The 20,649-nt window shown below is 42.4% G+C and overlaps 1 protein-coding gene across 11 annotated transcripts in view; it reads right to left on the bottom strand.

The window, feature by feature from the left end:
* LOC147019490 (neuronal cell adhesion molecule-like) overlaps positions 1–20,649 on the bottom strand; it is a 320,000-nt gene that overhangs the window by 54,756 nt on the left and 244,595 nt on the right. For 9 of the 11 annotated variants that reach the window (XM_085894024.1, XM_085894028.1, XM_085894023.1 and 6 more), the window contains 6 exons: positions 19,680–19,823; positions 17,766–17,877; positions 15,846–16,015; positions 12,182–12,329; positions 1,923–2,047; positions 980–1,054 (listed from right to left, as the gene is read on the bottom strand). In XM_085894024.1, the coding sequence (XP_085750150.1) occupies positions 980–1,054; positions 1,923–2,047; positions 12,182–12,329; positions 15,846–16,015; positions 17,766–17,877; positions 19,680–19,823 (774 nt within the window). The remainder of the gene's footprint in view (positions 1–979; positions 1,055–1,922; positions 2,048–12,181; positions 12,330–15,845; positions 16,016–17,765; positions 17,878–19,679; positions 19,824–20,649) is intronic. The other 2 variants (XM_085894021.1, XM_085894022.1) reach the window with 1 other exon arrangement.

Here is a 20,649-nt window from a genome sequence, read left to right as displayed (position 1 = left end):
AAGGAAAAGTTTAAAGATGGCAAAAAGTTCCACCAGGAATAAACCAATATCCAATTGCGAGTTAGTACCCACTTCCTGGGGTAAGGACCTGGCAGTCAAGTCCAAAAAAGTTACATATTTCATGCGTCCCCCAATGTTGATTGCATTCACAAGGTTTCATTTAAGAATGTTTATGAATAAGCCCGTAATTTAACTTTTCGGTATTTGACTTTTTGATCCCAACCAGGGGGGTATGCCAAAAATGATACTGCTCTTGCACATTCTTTTCATCTTTTTTTTTTTTTTTCAAAAAGCATGGGTATAATGATGTATTTATAATCGGAAAACTTTCTGGTTTTTTTTTTAGTAGTTCTTAAAGTAAAAAATTTCGTTCAACAGCATCAACTGTATACATCATCAGCGGGGTTACTGGAAAAATAAATAAATAACCATCCTGACTTTACGGTTTTCATGATGGACGTGTGCAGAGGCAGATCCAGGATTGTGGAAAGGGGTCGAGGAGGAGGGGAAAGAGGAGGGTTCTAGACCCCAGGGACCATCCTGGATCCACCCCTGGTTGTTCCAGTACGTACCCCAAAAAGATTTGTGACTGCAAAAGCTGATATAAAAAAATGAAATGACAGTATCAACATGAAGTGAGCAATATGAGTGGTCAAAAACTTTGTATTAATAGAGATAAAATAGCAATTAAATTCACATTACCCTCAAATAAACAATACAATATTATACTTGTATATCTTTAAACAAAAATATATCCCCTTAATCCCCCTTCCCACTATTCTGGGGGCTCTCCAAAACTATCCTTGTTACAAAGTTTTTGATCACATCAAGCAAATTACAAGCTATTAAATTAAATGACTTTTTTTTAAAATTGCATGAGCAATTAAATAAAAATGACATGGAAAGAGATGAAATGGATAAGATGGAATGAAACAAAAATGGATAAGACGATGAGACTCGGAATTTCAATGCATTTTACCAAGACTGTCCCGAGAGCTGGGCACTGGAAGGGGAACATTGGGGGGATTGTGGGGGGGTGAGCCATCCTGAGCATCTGACAGCAAGTGGAGAGGGAAAGGAAGATAGATAAACAAGTATTAGTTTTAGGAGGGGGGGGGAATAAGGCAGATCAAGACAATAAAGGAAAGTACCAGGAAAGTACATTAATTATTCAGGGAAATGTATTCGCATTATTATTAATGGAAAAAGTAACTACAATGCAAACATGTTCGGCACACGGTGAGAATGCATGGCCGCTGGGCACTGTTGGAACGACAAACCAAAAGCGAATCCAGTGTGCACATCCGATCAATGTATTAGAGACAAAAGTATATCTAGTGACTGTAAAAGAGCATGATAGCAGAAAAGTTGGAAGTTAATGCAACAAACACGATTGGTAGAAAACTCATGTCATCCTCCATCTCACTCTGTGAACGTTTTTCTTTACCCCCATTAGCCCCCCTCTATCTCAGCTCGAGCCTGGTGTTTGCTTTACAGTTTAGGTGGCTGGCTTATGATCTTCGGGTCCTGAGTTTGAGCCACTGTCGTGCTGTTAAAATAATACCAGGTGGTTTGACTCAGCCTGTCATCTTTCTAAGGTAGAAAAAGCTCAAATGCTCAAATGGTATAAAAGTCATGACCTGGACACACACGCACGCACACAGGTGGGTGGGTTTTAAGAGGTGGAACGGAGACCAAGCAGGTCTCGAAGTATCCACCTCCATACCCCCCCCCCACACACACACACACACACATATCTCCTGCTATGAAGGTGGACGGGCTAATAAATAAGTAGTAAGTAGGTAAGTAACACCCTTGGAAATGTTTCGTTGGTATTGCTCATGTTCCAGACAGAAGCAATGAAATGCAGGTATAACAAAAGCAGCATCCTGTATGATGCTAGAAGTTGACCACAAACTCACCATAGACTGAGAGTGAGGCCTGTGCCAGGATGTGATCCAGCTCAGTGGAAACATTACACTGGTAGGTGCCCTGGTCATCCTTTGTCACGTTCCAGACAGTTAGTGTGTGTCCTTCAGTAACAAACCTAGGAGCATCAGGGTACGTGTCACTAACGGCATGTGAGAGGCTTTTCCCGAAAACATAAAGCAGTAAAAAAACTAAAATGGTATTACGATAAATAAGAAATATAATCGATAATTTTAAGTGTAACGAGAGAAAGGAAAATCAGCAATTTTCAGTTTGGAGGATTACAGGATGCTCAGCCTTATAATTATTATCGTTTTAGTGCACAAATCCAAATGCAGTTAAAATTCAAAAAACATCTCAGAGATTGATTATAAGTTAACATGCAATAATATGGCAAGCCCGATATAACCTGTCCTCCATTAAAAAATAAAAAACCGAGCATGTAGAATTGATAATGTAAGTGTTTTTGCACTGTTCCAGCGTTCATTCCAAATGCCTTTTTGGCACGAGGGATGTGCAGAACACCTGAATCCAAGTTCCCATATTACATAATCGCCTCATGCAATATAATCATTCAGCACGGGCAACTCATGCACCCTTAGGTTTTTGGAGTGTCACGAAGCATTCGGAGCAAAGTTGAAACAGTCTTTCCAAGACACCAGGATGTGGATCATCCAAAAAAAAAACCAACAACAATGATTACATTATTTAACTAAAGAGTTCATGCGACACGCTGCCCCACGCAACGTTCAAGTATATGCAGGAGGGCCTTGCTGTTTGTGGGGATTATGTTCTTGAAAATCCCTGTGAACAGCAAATCCACAAACTTGGGGGAGGGGGGGGGTAATGTGGGGAATAGGGTCAGGGAATTCAACTTTAAAATTTGTCCAAACTGTACCCTTATTTAACGTGTTCGTACAATATTTTTGGGCTATTTATTTTCATGAATAAAAGTTATTAAGAACATAAAATAAAGTATTATGATTTTTTTCAGATACAGCCTGTGGCTGCTGGTTGCATCATTGCTTGGAGTGCAGCTGTGCCGCTGATGCAGTGTTCCGTTTCCAGTAAGCTGGTACTCATTTTGCTGACCTCAGAAGGATGACAGGCTGAGTCAACACACCTGGTGTTGTTTAACAGCACGACGTCAGGGGCTCAAACTCAAGACCCAAACATCTTAAGCCAACCTCCTTAACAGGTAAGCCAACACCAGGCTCATTTTCCTGTATTAAGAACATAAAATAAAGTTCATTTTCTTGATTATGAAACTTAGCTTCAATAATAAAGATGATAAACTTGATCCAATAATGTGATGGTGATGTTGATGATGGTGACGATCAAGACGAGTTGATGAAGATGATAGTGGTGATGATGTTGGTGGGTTTGAGGGGGCCCATGCTAATTAATTCGGTGAATACATCCCCATGAACATTGCATCGGCATCGTACATAGCCACAATGGCAGGCTCCTCTTCACTCAATACGCACACTCCCACATCCCATGCCCTCTCATGCTAATATCGATATATTGCATGATTTTTGGAAGTATGATGAAGGTGATTTGTATTATAGAGTCTTGAAGTATATAATCAACTTAAATAAAGGTTTGAAGAGGTTTAAAGGCGTAAATACAAATTAATTCTGGGGTTTATCACCATTTTCTCCAACAGCTATTACATCATCCTATCTAACACGTGACATGAGTTGTTAGTGGCTGTTGTTTGTGTCCTTTATGGCATCCTTAAAAACATCAAGTTTCCTGTTTGCAATGATTTTCAATTTCATTTGATGGCTGGACAGGTAGACAGAGTAAATGAAAAATCACTCATACAGTGACAACTTTGTGAAATGGAACGGCACTCCGTGGAGAACATACCTCTGCCAGGCTGAATAGTTTACAATTTGTATGCCACTGAGAGGTCAGGTCTGATTCCAGACCTTAACCAAATCGAATCAGCTTGTTCTTGCCACCTAACCAACTCTTCCACCTCGTTTTGTCACAAGTCATCCACAACTTTTAGAGATAACATGCTATACATAGTTTTTGGCCCCACCGACACAATGGTGAAGAATCTCCTGAAAATTTCTCGAATCCAAATCCGGATTCGGATCTTCACCAAAATTGAATCAATTCTTCCTTGTCGCACTCCCAACCTGTCCACCAAGATTCGTGTGACGTCATACATAACCTTTTTAGATATCGTGCTATATATAGTTTTTGATTCGATCTTCAATGATGAATCCATGTTTCTCCTTGAAAGGCATGATGGCCGTGTATGGGACTACAGAAGATGCAATGAGCGATATATCCCAGTCCATGACTCCTCGGAGCCACACAATTTGGACATGAAAGTGTCATGATGTGGGGTGGTTTTGCTGAAACATTTCGCACCAACTTGATCCATATCCATGGCAATGTCATGGCACATCAATACATTAATGAGATCTTGCAACAACATGTGTTGCCTTCCTTCAAAAACATGACCCAGGAATCATTTTTATGCACAATAATGCTCCTGCTTACAGAGCCATTCAAACAGGAACGTTTTTGTCAATGCCAAAGTTAACTTCATGACACCGTGACCTGCCATCTCACCAGATTTAAATCAAATTGAACAACTCTGGGATATCATTGATCGTCATGTTTGAATCTTGCCAAGACAGCCACATGCACTCAATGAGCTGGAATAGAAGCTGATTCGGGCATGGAATGCCATTCCCCAGGCTCGGATTTGATTGTTCATGTGGTCAATGTGACAACGGTGAAAGGCAGTGATTGCTGTTGAAGGTGTTCATACCCGATATTGAGATTGTTGCTTCTACATTGGATCCCGATGTGAAAACGTTCGCCACAATGCAGCATTATGTGATTGGGTCACAATTAAATGGACGTGTAATTAGTCAGCATTTATCTCGATCACAGGTTTGCACCTCACCTGTTTCTCAGGATGTCAGGAAATCAACTGAATGAACAACAATCACGTGTTCAGTTTTTTTACGACGGCGAGTGTATGTATATATATATATATATATATATATATATATATATATATATATATATATATATTTCTATATATATATATATATATATATATATATATATATATATATATATATATATATATATATATATATATATATATATATATATATATATATATATATATATATATATATATATATATATATATATATATATATATATATATATATATATATATATATATATATATATATATATATATATATATATATATATATATATATATATATATATATATATATATATATATATATATATATATATATATATATATATATATATATATATATATATATATATATATATATATATATATATATATATATATATGCCTGGTGTTGGTGCAGTGGTAAGGGCAGTGGCTTGGGACCCAAGAGGTCCTGAGTTCAAGCCCCGTTGGGACACTGAATTAATATATGTATGTATATGTATATATATAGTGTGTGTATATATATATATATATGTATATATATATATATGTATATATATGTATATATATGTATGTATATATGTGTATATATGTATATATATATGTATATACATATACATATACATATATATATATATATATATATATATGTATATGTATATGTATATGTATATATATATATATGTATATGTATATATATGTATATATATATACCAAGTCGAAAACACCAGGGGGTTGACTCAGCCTGCCATCCTTCCGAGGTCGGCGAAATGAGCACCAGTTGTACTGGGCCTGGTGTATGCCCCGGTTAGAATAGGTGTACCATATCCCTGTGTGTCGTAAGAGGCGACCAGGGTTGCGTCAGGAAGGGCATCCGGCGTAAAAACCTATGCCAAATCATTATGCGGACAACAAAACGAATTTCCATACCGGATCGGTCGAGGCCCGGGTTACCAACGACCGCCACCGGTACCGGTGGTCAGCAGGGTACCAGTGGAAATTGTGCTACTGCTGGGCGAAGGAGGAGAAGGAGACGGGGAAGGCGAGTCCGGAGGCAGTGGGAGAGGGGGAAGGGTAGAAGTGTGGAGGTGAGAGTTGGAACTCTGAATGTTGGGACGATGACTGGCAAAGGGCGAGAGTTGGCTGATATGATGGAGAGAAGAAAGGTGGACATACTGTGTGTACAAGAGACCAAGTGGATGGGGAGTAAGGCGAGGAGCATTGGAGGTGGTTTCAAACTGTTCTACCATGGTGTGGATGGGAGGAGAAATGGTGTCGGGATAATCCTGAAGGAAGATCATGTCAAGAGGGTATTGGAGGTGAGGAGGGTGTCTGACCGAGTGATGAGTGTGAAGTTGGAAATTGAAGGGGTGATGATGAATGTCATCAGTGCATATGCCCCACATATGGGGTGTGAGATGGAATATAAAGAAGATTTCTGGAGTGAGTTAGATGAAGTGGTGGAGAGTGTATCCAAGGATGAAAGAGTGGTGATTGGAGCAGATTTCAATGGACATGTTGGGGAAGGGAATAAAGAGGATGAGGAGGTGATGGGGAGGTACGGTCTCAACAAGAGAAATGTGGAAGGGCAAATGGTGGTAGAGTTTGCAAAAAGAATGGAAATGGCAGTGGTAAACACGTATTTCAAGAAGAAGGAGGAACACAGGGTGACATACAAGAGTGGAGGAAAGTGCACACAGGTGGATTACATCTTAAGTAGGAGATGCAACCTGAAAGAGATGAGTGACTGTAAGGTTGTGGCAGGGGAGAGTGTAGCTCGACAGCATCGATTGGTGGTCTGTAGGATGACTTTAGAGGTGAGGTTGAGGAAGAGAGTGAGGGCTGAACCAAGGACCAGATGGTGGAAGCTGAAGGAGGAAGACTGTTGCATGAAATTTAGGGAGGAGGTGAGACAGGCGTTGGATGGTGGTAAAGATGGGTGGGATGATTGGGCAACGACAGCAGAAGTTGTGAGGGAGATAGCTAGGAAGGTACTTGGTGTGACATCTGGACAGAGGAAGGAAGATAAGGAGACTTGGTGGTGGAATGAGGAAGTACAGGAAAGTATAAGGAAGAAGGGGTTGGCGAAAAAGAAGTGGGATAGTCAGAGAGATGAAGAAAGTCGGCAGGAGTACAAGGAGTGGCGTCGAAAAGCAAAAAGAGAGGTGGCTAAGGCCAAGGAAAAGGCATATGACGAGCTGTATGAGAAGTTGGATACAAAAGAAGGGGAAAAGGATTTATACCGATTGGCAAGACAGAGGGACCGAGCTGGGAAGGATGTGCTGCAGGTTAGGGTGATAAAGGACGCAAATGGGAATGTGCTGACGAGCGAGGAGAGTGTGTTGAGAAGGTGGATGCAGCACTTTGAGGAGCTGATGAATGAAGAAAATGAGAGAGAGAGAAGGTTGGAAGAGGTGGAGATAGTGAATCTGGAAGTGGGGTGGATCAGTAAGGATGAAGTGAGGACTGCTATGAAGAAGATGAAAAGTGGAAAGGCGGTTGGCCCAGATGGTATACCAGTGGAGGCATGGAAGTGCTTAGGAGAGATGGCAGTGGGGTTGTTAACCAGATTGTTTAATAAAGTCTTGGAAAGTGAGAGGATGCCGGAGGAGTGGAGATTAAGTGTACTGGTTCCGATTTTCAAGAATAAGGGTGATGTGCAGAGCTGTGGAAATTACAGAGGGATAAAGTTGTTAAGCCACACCATGAAGTTGTGGGAAAGAGTAGTGGAAGCTCGGTTGAGAGGAGAGGTGATGATCTGTGAGCAGCAATATGGGTTTATGCCAGGAAAGAGCACCACTGATGCGATGTTTGCTTTGAGAATGTTGATGGAGAAGTATAGGGAAGGCCAGAAAGAGTTACATTGTGTGTTTGTGGATTTAGAGAAAGCTTATGATAGGGTGCCAAGAGAGGAGTTGTGGTATTGTATGAGGAAGTCGGGAGTGTTGGAGAAGTATGTGAGGATCGTGCAGGATATGTATGAGGACAGTGTGACAGCGGTGAGGTGTGCGGTAGGAATGACTGACCGGTTTAAGGTTAAAGTGGGATTGCACCAAGGATCGACTCTGAGCCCTTTCCTGTTTGCAATGGTGATGGACAGGTTGACGGATGAGATCAGACTGGAGTCTCCATGGACCATGATGTTCGCGGATGACATCATGATCTGTAGGGAGAGTAGGGAGCAGGCTGAATCGAGCCTTGAGAGGTGGAGGTACGCACTGGAGAGAAGGGGAATGTTAGTCAGTCGGAGTAAGACGGAGTACATGTGCGTAAATGAGAGGGAGGGTGGTGGTATGGTGCAGTTGCAAGGAGTTGAGGTGGGGAAGATGGATTGGTTTAAATACTTGGGATCAACTGTCCAAAGTAACGGAGAGTGTGGGAGAGAAGTGAAAAAGAGAGTGCAGGCAGGATGGAGTGGGTGGAGAAGAGTTGCAGGAGTGATTTGTGACAGAAGGGTAGCTGCAAGAGTGAAGGGAAAGTATACAAGACGGTAGTGAGACCAGCTATGTTGTATGGTTTGGAGGCGGTGGCGCTAACAAAAAGACAGGAAGCAGAGCTGGAGGTGGCAGAGTTAAAGATGCTGCGATTCTCGTTGGGAGTGACGAGGATGGATAGGATAAGAAATGAGTGTATTAGAGGGACAGCGCAGGTAGGACGGTTTGGAGACAAAGTGAGAGAGGCGAGATTGAGATGGTTTGGACATGTGCACAGGAGAGAAACGGAGTATATCGGGAGAAGGATGTTGAAGATGGAGCCGCCAGGCAGGAGGAGAAGAGGAAGGCCAAAGAAGAGGTTCATGGATGCGGTGAGGGCGGACATGCAGGTGGTTGGAGTGTCAATGGAAGATGTGGAGGATAGAGCGAAATGGAGACAGTTGGTCTGCTGTGGCGACCCCTAACGGGAGCAAGCCGAAAGAGGAAGAAGATATATATATATATATATATATATATATATATATATATATATATATATATATCTGGATTCGGATGTATATATATATATATATATATATATATATATATATATATATATATATATATATATATATATATATATATATATATATATTTATATATATATCTTCTTCTTCTTCTTTCGGCTGCTCCCGTTAGGGGTCGCCAGCGGATCATCCGTATGATCCGCATAGTGATTTGGCACATGTTTTACGCCGGATGCCCTTCCTGACGCAACCCTGGTCGCCTCTTACGACACAGGGATATAGTACACCTATTTTAACCGGGGTATACACCGGCCCAGTATACTGGTACTCATTTCGCCGACCTCGGAAGGATGACAGGCTGAGTCAACCCCCTGGTGTATTTATTCAGTGGCCCAACGGGGCTTGAACTCAGGACCTTTTGGATCCCAAGCCGCTGCCCTAACCACTGCGCCAACACCAGGCTCATATTTATATATATATATATATATATATATATATATATATATATATATATATATATATATATATATATATATATATAGTTGTAGTTCAGCAAAACCGTATGCTTCTAAGGCAATGGCACCCAACATACAGTGATTCCCAGGCAGTTATTTCGTTAGTCTTCGTGCAGTCAGACCTTCCCCTCATGTCGAATGGGTTAACGGGATGAAGTGCATTGCGTGGGTCGAACAGCAAGGTCTAATAATTATATCTCAATTTTCTTTTCAATCCTGATTTCCATCCAGCCCTTCCCTTTTATCCATGACAGAAATCGAAGCAAGCACACAAACATGATAACAGACACCCACGCAGCCCTATGAGAGAATTACCACACGGACAAGCGCGCGTGTGCCATGCCCTTTCATTCAAATCAGCACGCCAATTTACAATAACATCTCACCTTGCTCAACCTTTGATCACCAAAAGCTCACCACCTCAACCACCAACATCTCCTGCACATGGGAAAGGTCATCCCGTGCCTCCGTATCGATACAGTTCGCCACCAAGTGGAGGGGTGCTGCACGGCCCAGGCCGCTCGGGCCGCGTGGCGTGGGGATGGGCCAAGCACATTAACAGCACCAACCGCAGCTCACCGGGGGTGTCCCGAACGGGCATGTGGGACCGACACAACCCTTGTCTAGTCGCCAGAGCACGGCCTGGGAGTTCTGTGCAAGGCCGTGTCATGCCGGATGTGTGAATGAGACCACATTCTGCCCCAGGAGACTGGCAGGGTGGGGCCGAGACCCAATAGGAGAGCACAATTCGGATGATGGTGCGTCGCTTTTGGTTGTCACCCCAACCTTCGCCCGAGGCTTACAAAAGGTGGATCGCAAAGCCGTCTGCCATCTCTCTTTCTCCCTGCACTTCCTGCCTTGCCCACTCATCTGCCTGCCTACCTCACCAACTCCGTCCGCCTGTCTGCCTCACCCCCTCCTTCGCCTCTATGCTCCACCCTTTCTTCATTGCACCTCCTCGTCTGCTCTCGCTGCATCTACACTCGGGGTTGGTGTGCAACAGATGTTCTTCTGGACCAGTGTGGAGCACACATTTCCACGAGCCCCGACAAAGTGATTAAGCAGGATATAACGCGCCAACTCTTAAGGTGAGATCGCTCAAGCGGAGCGTCCCCCAATGCGTATTGGGTTGCGTGGTCGGCCGACCGCGTCAAGTATTGTGAGGCCGTTAGTCCTTATCTGCTCTCCTTCCTTCTGGTTATCTAATCTTCATCAGGTTTGTGTATATATGTGATGGTGCCTGTCATAGCATAAGTTAAGAGTGTAGAAGATATAATGGGATAAGTCTGCTCTGTTTCTGCTTTTGTAAATTTCTTGCCTTATTCACACCCCACAAATTCCTTGCTATCCTCTGCTGTACATAATAATAAACCCCATTCACGGTGCCACATACCTTTTCTCGCTTATTGCAAATAAATTCTTTGTATAGAAATGTTCCCAGCTCGTTTTCGTCTTTTCCTTCATTGTTCCAGCATGGTCCGTATCCTAGCCCAGCTGGGACGTTATCCAACAACGATCTGTTTTCTAGCTGGTACGTCCTTGGCAGTTATGCTTGGTTGCATCTGATCTGGGAAGGTGATCTGGTTTGAACAAGGTGCACTGAGGGCATGTCCCCCGGTAATTATAACATGTGACCATTTTCGGTCACTGCTTTCCATTAGACAGAGGACCCTAATTCACGTGGTTGAGTTATTGGCATTTACAGTCGATTAGCAACCCGCCGTGTCACGGAGTTATCTGTGTGTGACGGCCTGCGATTCCAGAGAGTCTGGTGGGAATCCAAGGTAGCTCCCCCCCCCCACCCTCGTGGTCTTCTCGCCCCGACCCCGGGTCCGCAACAATATAAATATACAACCACCACATTTGTGGTCCAGCTGTGTTTTTAAATTGTGTGTGTGTCTAGATACATATCGACCAAAACAAGCCCTTCCAACCCGATAAAGGCAACATGACATTAAATGCAATGCGAGCTCTCAAATTCCAGATGGCTTCCGTGGGACACACTCAAGTCGAGACTATTTTGAAGACCGAGGATTTTAAAGGTCACACCAAGTGAAAGAGAGTGGAGCTGTCAACCATGGCTTCTCCCTTTTCATGGGTTCATCAGGACGTCATAACACACAATCGCTCACTTGTGGCCATGCAAACCCAATCGGCTAAACTTATAATGTACTACTCCCCCTAGCTTGACAGAGCAACAAGGCACAGATGGCATCCCATAACAGCCGAAGCTGGGCGAACTGTGACGACCATTGTTACTCAACATTTGTGCAGCTTCCGCTGGTATGGGACTCGATATGTGTGTGCCTTGCTGCTTCATCAAGCTAAGAGGTGTAATACACACACACACACACACACACACACACACACACACACACACACACACACACACACACGCACACACGAACACACGCACACACGCACACACTCTAGATCTAAACAACAAATAAAATAACCTGGGTAACATGGTACATTCACCGTAACCATAGTGATGATATATCATTCAGTTTGCGTAAACACATACTTATACATAAATACAAACATACATATATTAATTTTCATCTCTTTGTCCCTCCAATATGCGAGTTTAAGCACTTATGCACACGAATAATTTCTTAATTCTTGTCAACTAAAACCAGACAAGTTGGTATTGAGCAACAATGATTGTAAGAATGATCTACATTGGCTCATCCAACTGTGCTAAATGTCCAAAGCGACTACGAGCAATGAGTAGGAAATTAAGACAAAAACAAAACAAAAGAACAGAGATTTCATGAAGATACGGTGTTATTGACAAAAGTTATGACACTATTGTGACCATCTGACCTGGGATTCTCAGGTAGATCATCTTCATCCCATTTCCATGTCACTTTTACAGTGAGGGCAGCATCATGTGATGGAGGACAAGCGAACACGGCTCGGTGTAACCGTTGTATACGAAGATCATTTGGTATTGTTGTAATCCTGGTTACATCTGAAAAAGAAAAGAAAATAAAACAATTAAAAAATGAAGATGATGCTGTGCTGATTCAGGAAAAGTATATTTATTATATAAGTGTTGTGTGTCTGTGGGTGTGTGCGTGTGCGTGTGCGTGTGTGTGTGTGTGTGTGTGTACATGCATTACATGTGTAACATATCAAGCAATCTATGAAAACAAGGAGTGTACACACACTTAGACATACAGTATGTACGTAGGGGGCACCTTCCATATATTCACCGAATTTAGCATTCACGACAATTTTTGAGGATTTTGGATAGTGCCAAGAAATTAGGAAAAAAAAAGGGATGCAGACGAAAAGAAGTCGGAGAAAGACGTTCGGCTGGGCGAGTCGTGCTTCGGTCGACCTCTTAAAATGTCGAGGGTGGGGGGAGGGGAAGGGGTGCTGAAGACAGTCCAGCCTTGAGTCCATATATATATATATATATATATATATATATATATATATATATATATATATATATATATATATATATATATATATATATATATATATATATATATATATATATATATATATATATATATATATATATATATATATATATATATATATATATATGTATTGTTACGGTTGTGGAAATTCACAGATCACCATTCAGGTTCCTCGAAGATCAGTTATGTCGATAAGTGTGTGTTCCAGGTTAGATTTCCCCACCGATGTATAACGGGTTTTGTTCGTGTGCCGGGCTGTGAACCTTTGATGTAGTGTTATTCTTTTCTGTCTATTATTTTTAACAAACATCTCCTCACCATCTTCTCCACAACAAACAAACATCTCATCACCATCTTCTCCGCAACCACCATCATCTCCTTACCATCTTCACCACGTCCAAGTGAAGACGGTGATCTCAACCACATCCGTGTGGAGCCGGTGATTTCAAACACGGCCGCGTTCTGACGGTGATTCTTAACACGGCCACGTTTGACGGCAAGACCGGATGAAAATGGCGAAAGGGGCGGAGCCAGCCGGGGGTGAAGGGTCGAAGGTTAAGGAGCGAATCCCCGGGGGCTATAAAGGGCCGCGTTCGCTCGCCGTTAACGAGAACAAATGAGTTGAGAACGAGTTGGAGAAGGAAGTTGGAGAACGAACGAGAACGAGAACGAGTGGGAGTTGGAGAACGAGTGGAGAACGAGTTGGAGAACGAGTGGAGAACGATTTGGAGAACGAGTTGAGGAGAACGAGTTGAGGAGAACAAGTGGAAGTCGGGAAGAGCGCTTGGAGAGAGCGTTCGAGTTCGCGCTGCGCTGGTTGTGTGGTTCGTTGGACGCCCGTTGGAGAGTTCGGAGGTTGGAGTGCGGGCAGAGACACCGAGGGTTGCCGAAACAGGACCCAGCGAGTCACCAAAAGGGTGGCCAGGTAGCCCCTCGGTCTCTCCGAGCCCCTTCAGTCATCCCGGCTCCAAGCAAATTATAAAGGCTCACGAGCCCGGTTCTTCCTTTCTTTCTTGGATTTTGCATGAAAGTCTGTGGTGCCTTGTCCATAAGTAACAAACTGATTAAGTGCATGTACATTACATAATAGATATCAGCTGTAGGTTTTTGCTCGTGTCTTGTCCCCATCCCCCCATTCATTGCATATGTGCATTGAAAATAAATACCCCCATTGTTTGAATGTTCACCTGCTCGTTGCGTCCCTTCTTCCATTGACTGCCATAATTGCGTTCGGGATATTAGCTGGCTGATTATAAGCCGATAAAACGTACATCTGGTCCGACGGGGCTTGGCGATATAAAACCGCTCGGCAATCGCAAACGGAACGAGCTCTTAAGCGGCTCGTTTTTGTGCAGGTCCCATTAAGGTATAAACTCCCGGCATTTTTGTCCGCGCGAATAATTAGGTACATCGACAATTCGGCGATCGACACTGTAGCATGGACAGAAGAGTTGGCTGGTTTATGATGGTTAAAAACACCCGTAGCTGGGTTTCGGCGTTGATCCGGAATCTGCGACTAGATTGCCACGTTCGGTGGGCACGCGCGGCTGCAATTGAGCTAAAGGCGGTCGTCCGCATGCCGGAGTGGCGAAAAAAAAATGTATATATATATATATATATATATATATATATATATATATATATATATATATATATATATATATATATATATATATATATATATATGTACACACACCAGGAATAGTGACATGACGCGTTTCTTAAATTTCTGGTCACATACGTCATGGACGCCATTTTGTATCCATTGGTATCTCATTGAATGAGCATATGAGGTCGTATTTTTAATATTTTCTTTTAGAATGTTTTTTTTCTGGTGAACATTGGGTGACATGCACAAAAACAATCATTCAAGATCATTTCACAAACATCGGTTTTTCGGCAGTTTTGAACAAAATGTCCGAGTCTGACGCCATTCTTTGTTAAATTCGAGCTGAATGATATTCCAAATGGGAATCTCAACTTTGAGTCGGGTTTTCTTCGAACTTGTATTGTATATGCCAGTCGACTTCTTCATGCTTGTATGATCAGATTACATTGTGCAGTTTGTCGATCAGAACAAATTAGACAAAGATACCTGTTATGAAGGACGATATAAGATGATGCCTCGTTTTAGCGATTTATCACCAGCACATATGACGGACAACCTTGCCCTCAATGTTTGCATTATGATTTAGCAGACTGGCAGGATCGTCTTGTAGTTTCTCTAGCCTGGGTTTGAATCTCAACCCAGCTATAAACTGTCATACTGGTGTTTCACAGGCAGGATGATTCATCCGTGTGTGCGCTGTCCCCTCGGATGGACTTTAAACTCGGCGTCCCGTCTGCCATCATAAGTTTGTAGACGTTAAAGATCCCACGGTGTCGTTTGCGAAGAGTAGACGAGCTATCACCGGCACCCTGAACAAATTCCTGCCCTAACCAGCAGAGAACATTCCATCAGCAGCACAGCCGCACCCTCAGCCAAAGATGCTATCCTGCAGCCTTGTGGTGCATACAGAAGAAGAAGTACGATTTTAACACCGGAATGCCAATTTTAGATAATAAAAGGGCAAAATGAGACATAAACATCCCGATTAAAAGCTTAATATGAGAACAGACACCCCCACACCGAAAACTCCTCACCAATAACCTCCAAATATTATGGGCTCCAAAGAAATGTTATCTTGGATTGTTAATCGTGCCATGATAAGCATCACAATATCCGTGGAACACACATACAAGCATCAAAATAACATTCGAGATGCTGATTACACGACAAGACAGAGCAACATTTAATGTCCCACCACAATAATGTAGGTTGGGATTGTTTTGGTGCCCAGGTGCTGTGAGGTGTGATGTATGAGAATGAGACTGTGTTGTGTAAGGAGTATAGTGAGCAATGTCCTATTATCAACGATCCACAAAAATGTGGAATTCATTTGATGGTAAAGGCCACATAAAAAAAAAGTGATGCAACACAATTATTTTGGGAATAAATCCCCCCTCCCATCAGTCGGAACAGCAAACTGATATAATGAAACAGCGAAAACACACACCCCTGATCACAAGCTGCACTTTGGTTTCGTTTTTGCCCAGGTCATTCCGGATGCTGCACGTGTATGTTGTGCTGTCGGACGTCAACGCGTGTGCGATCACCAGCTGATCTGAGCCTGCTGAGTTCAGGAACCGAGGATCCTGAAGCGGGCTGTCCTCACCGTCCCGGAACCTGTCGGATAGACCGCAGAATTTCTAAAATCGCCCACTCAAACACAGGCCACCCACTGGGCCCAATTCGATGTTCACGAGTTATTCAATCAAAGGTGTACTCGTTTACTTGCATAGCAAGCAATTAATATCAGAACTCAGAAATTAGTCACAAAAATTCACACTCGATCATATCTTTCTTTGGAATTTCCATCAAAAAGCAACACCATAGGAGCTCCGGTGGTCAATCACAACTCGAACAATGGATTTGGTCAACTTAAAGATGACGGGAGTATATTTACCACCATGGGAAATGATGAGGAACTGATGTTGTGTTATGCTTCAGTCACATTTGGCTCGGCGGCCGAAGGGTCTAAAAAATCTATGGGCACTAGCAATTATAGGGCGGCCGCAGTATTTCCACGGTCACACAATGTAGCAGTCACATATGTTTTTATTTTTTGGGTAGCCGCACGGGGTATTTATAAATTCTGGAGACCGAAAACGTGGGGGTGCCATACGGTCTTTGATTAGATGTCGCACGGTGACCTTAGGGTGTCCCTGCGATGGCCATAGAATTTTCAAGGCAGACGCAAGGTAGCCTCAAGGTGCCTGCAAGGCGACCTCAGGGGGGCCCTAAGGCGAACGTGGAAATAGTGTGGCCACCGTAATTTTTTGGGGGTTGGCAAAATTCATTTTTCATTGATAAGAGCCGACGGAAAACGCACGAATAACGCAAGCCCACCATACGCCATACGTACGGTCGACGTGGAACACATCTACGTCATGGCTACGGCTTGTCGAATTGCTACAGACAACCTAGAAATGAAAAAAGTTATAACTACGTGCTTTAATTCCAGGGAGACCCCTACGGCCTGTAAAAGACAGCGATATGGCGTAGAGCCACCCTGAGGCCACCTCAGAAACTCTGCGGCCGCCGCACGTTTCTGTCAATTCAGGGGGGGGGGGGTTCCGGCCACCGTATCCTAGCGGTAGAGGAAATGTGACTCATGCTTTAGCACTTCATTAGAGAGGGTGGTGGGAGGAGTGTGGGGAGAGGGTGGGGGCAGTGGAAGTTGTCTTGATCTGACGAATGTTCACATCATCCACACCATGGTTCCGCTGATGGTTAACACTTTCATTAACTTTCAGTTAACGAGAAACATTCCCCACACCCAATGTGAGTGAAGGAGAGAGAGGAGATTGGGACCACACTCTGTGCAGAGCGTTGGTGCTGCCTAAGCAGTCTCCTTGGCTACTGGACACAATCCTGGACGGGTCGCCACTCCGACATGGTATACCAGCATGCTGGCACTCATTTTGTCGACCTCAGAAGGATGACAGGCCGAGTTATCCCCACCTGGTATTAATTCAACAGCCAAGCAGGATTTGAACTCAGGACTCTAGGAACCCAAGCCCCCCCCCCCCAATCCAGCCATGAAGCCAACACCAGGCATTATGTGAGTGGCAAGAGGGGGAAACTCTAAGGGACAGCACACATTATGATGGAACACCTTGAATGTAAAGCATCCAAGCTGACAGTTTATCATCGAGTGGAGCATCAAATATAATACACTACCTCTCCAACGTAAATGCAAAAAGGGAACCCCAGACTAAACAACTCAAAGATAAACATCAGACCGACTGGATGATCGACTTGCTGGTTTCTCATATTACTCTTTCGCAACAAAATAAACCACAACAAAGTCCACAACAAGGAAATGCTTCAAGTGCAGCAATATGACGTTTCAAACAATTTAAATTCAACCTACCACATGAACTCTGGCTCTGGTGAAGCAAACACCTTGCAGTCAAGATGTACTGTCTGGCCCACCACAGCCTCCTGATACTGCTGAGATTTGGACAGCAATTGTGGGCTTATGGCTGAGAGACAGAGGAAGAAAAATCGGACAGGATGAAAGAGCTTATAACTTACATTACTATTAAAAACATTTAAGCAAAGCCAAAAGGACATTCAATCTCACGTACTGCCAGTAGTTTTACAATTTTTACACTGGCTTGCACAGATACCATGTAATAGAACAATCAAGGTGAAATTGAGTGTTGTGCGCATGAAGAAGCAACTGTTGCACTTCCATTCACACTATTCATTGCATACATTACGATAATGGCACTTGGTAGAGCGCACACCTCTGCCAGGCTGAACAGTTCACATTTTGCATCCCACTGATAGGTCGGATCTGCATCCACACCTGAATTAAAACCTAATCAGCTTCTTCTTGTCACCGAACTAACTCATCCACCAAGTTTTGTCATAATCCGTCGACAATTTTTTGAGATATCGTGCTGTATATACATATCGTTTTTCTCTCAATGGTGAATAATTATTTGGGAAATTAAATAATTCGCATATCCGGATCTGGATTTTCAACAACATTGAATCAATTCGGCCTCGTCACAAACCCAACATACCACCAAGTGTCGTCCGAATCTATCCATGTTTTGAGATATGCTGCTCACAGACAGACAAACAGACAGACAGGTGTGAAAACATATCCTCCATCCACCTTGGTGGCAGAGGTAAAAATAGCAAAGTTTGTGACGAAGCCCCCTCTCCTCCTTTTTCATTATAGGAATATCTACATTCGATTTCACACTCACAGAATGAGCGGTGGGAGAAACCGAAACGAGAAAAGGAAGATAGGTGGAGATGATGAGTGGGTCGAAGGAGTTGGGCAGTTGCAAGGTTGGGGAGTGAGAAAGAATTGGAGAGGATATAAACGTAAAGAAGGTTTGGGAGAGAGATGATTAATGGGAGGAGAGGGATGGGAAATATCATGGAAAATAGGGGGAGAGCGAGGAGTGTCAATGTCCTTTCATTCTAACACACTTAATATTAGACCCTTCCCTGCAAGGTTATTCTCATGATGAAAACAAACCGGTTTCAGCTCAATATATTAACCTCAGGTTTTATTTTGTCTTGAAGAGTTAAACTTGCAAATGCAATCTGACACAAAATTCCTTTAAAAATCGCAGGAAAGCATGTCTTACTTTATCAGTACAGTATCTTGCATTCTCCCGAAGATCACAGACTTCAATTGCGATCCGACCGCGATTTTCAAAAGTACTATATGTATAAAAGTGAAAGTTTTTAGTTTTGTGTATAAACAGGTTTTGGTAGTGTGAGAAAAACACAAATAAGGAAAAGGCTTATTCCATCAAACACAATAAGTTTGAATGTATCAAGATGAAGTGACTTAGACAAGGCCTCAAATTTGTTCTTTTCAAGTGCATCTGACTCACTACACCATAACATATGCCAATTTTGGTGCCCACTTGCAATTTTTTGGACAATGTTATTCGGTGGATGTTTCCTTTTCAATTTGAACCATCCTCGTCATCTATCTCGTTTATTAACAACATTCAATCCACAGACACTCCGATATATATAAAACCAGAGTTGGTGTCAAAGCCACCCAATGCTCGCCTGTTTATACATTTATCGTTTTTAAAAGGCTCGTCTAATAATTAATATTTTTTTTATAAAGCATTGCAGTGAAGTCTGATACAAATAGTTTTAAAGCAATATATGTATTTGTATATTGTAATCAGTAACAAGAGCGCAAGTGAGCACAATATACGCCCGAACAAGAAGGTATATACAGAATTCTTCGAACAGGCAAGCGAAAAAGGAGAGTTGCAGACATAATTGCACAATTACTCACCCAGCACGTTGATGAAAGCATTGGCCAACAAAGATCCGTGCCTGTTTGAGGCCACGCACTGATAAACACCAGTTGAGCCTTCAGGTAGATCATGGAACTCGATGGTGTCTCTGTCTACCTTTACATTTACTTGTTCCGGCATTCCTGAAAGGCAAAGCATGACATGTGAATAGGCCAAGTACCAACAGTTGGTGCATTGGTTAAAAACAAACAGAAAAATCCTCAAATTGATGTCCTCAAGTTGAAAATTTGTTTATTGGGAAATGTGCTGTTTGTTGTGATCAACATTTGTTAAATAATAATTTTTTACTAATAACAATGTTCTTCTTCTTTCGGCTGCTCCCGTTAGGGGTCGCCACAGCAGATCATCCGTTATGATCTGCGTAATGATTTGGCACAGGTTTGACGCCGGATGCCCTTCCTGACGCAACCCTGGTCGCCTCTTATGACACAGGGATATGATAAACCTATTCTAACCGGGGCATACACCTAGGCCCAGTACACTGGTACTCACTTCGCCGACCTCGGAAGGATGACAGGCTGAGTCAACCTCCTGGTGTGTATGAATTCAAGCGGCCAACGGGGCTTGAACTCAGGACCTTTTGGATCCCAAGGCACTACCCGAACCACTACGCCAACAACAGGCTTTTTTTTTTTTTACTAATATTTTTTATAACTTTTATATAATTTATATAATATATAATTATATAATTTTATATAATTTATAACAATATGTTATTTTACTAATAACATAATTTTTACTAATATTTTTACTCATAATAATATGTATGAATATATATATATATATATATATATATATATATATATATATATATATATAGATATATATATATATATATATATATATATATATATATATATATATATATATATATTGTTACGGCTGTGGAAATTCACAATACACCATAAAGGGTCGTCAGGTGAGATGTATCGATAAGTTCATGTGTAG

This window comes from Eptatretus burgeri, chromosome 9, assembly GCF_056783735.1.
Source record: "Eptatretus burgeri isolate ZD-2024b chromosome 9, Ebu_testis_v1, whole genome shotgun sequence".
NCBI lineage: Eukaryota > Metazoa > Chordata > Myxini > Myxiniformes > Myxinidae > Eptatretus > Eptatretus burgeri.
Note: the sequence above shows the minus strand (reverse complement) of the source record. Positions and strands in the feature narration are given on the sequence as shown.